Source organism: Lytechinus pictus, chromosome 1, assembly GCF_037042905.1.
Source record: "Lytechinus pictus isolate F3 Inbred chromosome 1, Lp3.0, whole genome shotgun sequence".
NCBI lineage: Eukaryota > Metazoa > Echinodermata > Echinoidea > Temnopleuroida > Toxopneustidae > Lytechinus > Lytechinus pictus.
The window spans coordinates 28,367,018-28,370,290 of NC_087245.1; the positions used below are offsets into that span (position 1 = coordinate 28,367,018).

A 3,273-nucleotide genomic window follows, 5' to 3' on the forward strand; every position below is an offset into this window, starting at 1 on the left:
ATAATTTATTTCCGTACATGCAGTGGTGTAGATTAAGTCATCCTCTACCTTCGTGCACTTTTCGTCGTGATCGCTCGATCCGCGGCCGAGATCTTAAAGGGGGGGGGGGGGCTCTACAGGATATCCGATCCGATATCCGAAGATGACGTAAAACCACCCGGTACCAGGCACTCTCTAAAACAATGAGCAATACATTTATGCAAATGAAAGTTGACCAGTTCACCCTGATCATGGTTCGATATTGAAAAGAGTAACCAGGAGAGCATTTCAAGAAACAATAAAGTCAGTGATTTCCATTGACAAGTGTTATAAGCTACTGAAAATCCTTGCATCTGATTGGCTTAGAGCAAATTTGTCCAGTGAAAAACCATTGACACGATGCCTTCATGAAACGTTCCCCCGCTAAATAACAACAAACTAAAATAGCAATAAAATGATTCAACCAGGTAATACCTGGAAAAGCCTGACACGGTTTGGTACGAGGGTGGTTCTCGTCAGGGAGTGAAAGTGTATAAATACAGTGAGCTATAACAGAATTTAATCAGGTTTGGAGCTGATCCTGTCATCCTGAGAAGCTATCAATACACGGAAAGAATTCAAAATTGCGGGACTGGAGTGACACCCCCAATACGCCAACATGGAGTTGAAAGCAACTGTGATCCTTGCTATCCTGGCTGCACTTGCTATGTCAGGTAAGCCTTCAAATTTGTATTTCGATCATCTGAAGGTATTATTACAAGATGATATTTTGATTATCGCAATTCATTGATAGAAATCATAACTATTTCTATTTTGTTTGATAAAAGGAGGAATAACGCTTCATATCATTATCAATCACCACTGCTGTATTAATGGGGGAGGGGGCTAGGGGCTAGCCCCCAAACCTTCCGTGACCAAGCAAAATTTTCAATACGAGAAAGAGAGATAAGTAGTGCAAAATGATTTTATTTTCTGAATGTTAAAATTTGTCACAAATTCATATTTTCATTTTAGAAGGTCAAAAGTTTCCGTCGCGATTTTAAAAAATATTTCCCCATTTTATTACGCAAGGTTTTTATGTGTCTTTATTACTATTATTATTTGGGGAAGGGGGTGATTATGTCTTTGTCAAAAGTTGTAACTCGTAATTCAACAATAATCATGATTTTCAGTATTCTGACTTTGTTGGGGGGGGGGGGGGGTTGCTAATACAAAAGAAAATTGCCTATGTCAAATGGCTTATATCCTAAAATCTGTCAAATATTTTCAAGTTTAATATGACTATACATGAATAGTGTCACATCGAACCAAACAAACGATGAAAATCTTATTGTTCTTATAAATTCGGACTATAAGAACTAAATCATCATAAATCTTTAATCACATAAAATATATATGAAATATCAGACAGCAAGATATAGGCCTAGGCTCATTATTGGTAAAAATTAACATTGTAAAAACTAAGACAAATATTTAACAGAAATATCACATCGGAAATGATTCATATCATTGGAATCCTGAAAGGCTTAAGAAACTAATAGATTAATAGAAATTATTAAGTTTTCTGTACATTTTCCTCTTTTACAGCTAATGCACGAAGAGGTGATCGTGGAGGTATGGGGCCAGGGAGAGAGAGGGGAGAGGGTCGTTTCGGAGGAAGACCTGACGGAGTGCCAATGGGAGGGCCAAGGCGAGGAGGTGGTGGAATGATGGATGGAAGGAGGTTTGATGGCCCCGGGTTGGGGCTTGGTGCCCCTCAGAGGGACCAACGAAGACAATTTGGTGGTCCGATGGTTGGTGGAAGAAGATCTGACGGTCCTTTCCGTGGCTCCAGACCTGAAGGAGTTGGAAGACCTTTCTTCGGTCAAGACGGAACCAGACGTGATGGTGGAGAAGAAGAAACCGCAGATGCCTCCAAAGAGTCTAAATCAATCTTTGATCGTTTTGGACTCGGTCCGCTTTTTAGAGGACAATCACGAGATCGGGGTCGTCTTCAGGATCAAGGAGGTCAGCATAACGACAACAGCGAAGAGGATGGAGGTCATCGTCACCATCACCATCGCTACCACCCCCACCATCATCACCACCGTCATAATCATACTGAAGGCCAACGCCCTCACAACAAGACGGGAAATTACCCACATCGTCATCACAACAAGACCGGAGACGGGGATTGGGACGGACCAAGATTCCAGATGAGGCCTTTCCGGTTCTTCAAAAACTGGCCATTTGGAAGACACAACCGAACCGAGGAAGGATCTCACGGACATGATGGCCGCCGCCATCCCTTTGGCAAGTTCCCAGGACGCTGGGGATCACATGAAAGCGAGGAAGAAGAGGAGGAGCAGCAGCAGCAGCAGGAGTCAACAACTAGGGAAAATGCAACCCCATCTTCCCCATCGGACGTGATAACACCATCCTCCCAACCGGAAGTGATTGAGATTGCAATCAATGACAATGAAATAGATACTAATGTCATCGGACAACTGTAAATTGTGTTTTAAAAATGACTGATACTGTAAAAATGAAGTCTTCTATATCTTTCCTCTAGTATTGACTGATAAAAATTCCTGACGATGTTTCATCGATACTCAGGCATCCATATATTTTTTAATCACAAAGAGATAAGAAAATTGAATGAAGATACAACACGTTTCATCATGAATTTGACCTTTATCGTTATTGAAAGACTTGTAAAATAAACATGATAAATATTATACCAAACTCGTGTTTTCATATAGCATTACTTTTTCATACACTACTACATAATTCTTAAATAATTACTGAAAGAGAAAAGGAGAGAATGTGATATTATGGGTTGAGATATTTTAGATTTATAAATAGAGGGGGGGGGGTGGGTGGGGAAAAATAGACTCCAAATAATTATTGGAATGAGCATGGTGAAAGAAAATAGGGGAGATAGATGCATGGGAAACTATTATGTGTGTGAAGTGCTACAGACAGAAGCTTGAAAGGAGAAAGAGGGACGAGCCAGAGAAGCCTAAAGAACTGAAGAGAGGGAGTGCGATATTAATAAATAGACACATGAGAGATTGGGAGTAGAAAGATCATGAAGATATATAGAGAGGAAAAGTGATGAATATATTAAAGAGTGAGAGAGAGATGGAAGGGGAAAGGATGGGGTTGTTACTATAGTAATATAATGAGGTAAATTGTTACAGTATCTACCCCCATCCCCATCGTCCCAATGCTCAAGTGATCGGATCGACGGACATATATTCCATTAAAACACATCTTAAAAACATGCTCATCCCCCCTCATCCTGATTATTGT

General features: G+C 40.5%; 1 protein-coding gene across 1 annotated transcript; it reads left to right on the plus strand.

The window, feature by feature from the left end:
* The first annotated feature begins 216 nt into the window (after window positions 1-216).
* On the plus strand, window positions 217-2,703 carry LOC135154223 (serine/threonine-protein phosphatase 1 regulatory subunit 10-like). Its single transcript, XM_064099680.1, has 2 exons — window positions 217-692; window positions 1,567-2,703. Exons 1-2 carry the CDS (start codon window positions 638-640, stop codon window positions 2,469-2,471), a joined length of 960 nt encoding a protein of 319 aa, XP_063955750.1. The 5' UTR covers window positions 217-637; the 3' UTR covers window positions 2,472-2,703.
* The last annotated feature ends 570 nt before the right edge of the window (window positions 2,704-3,273 follow it).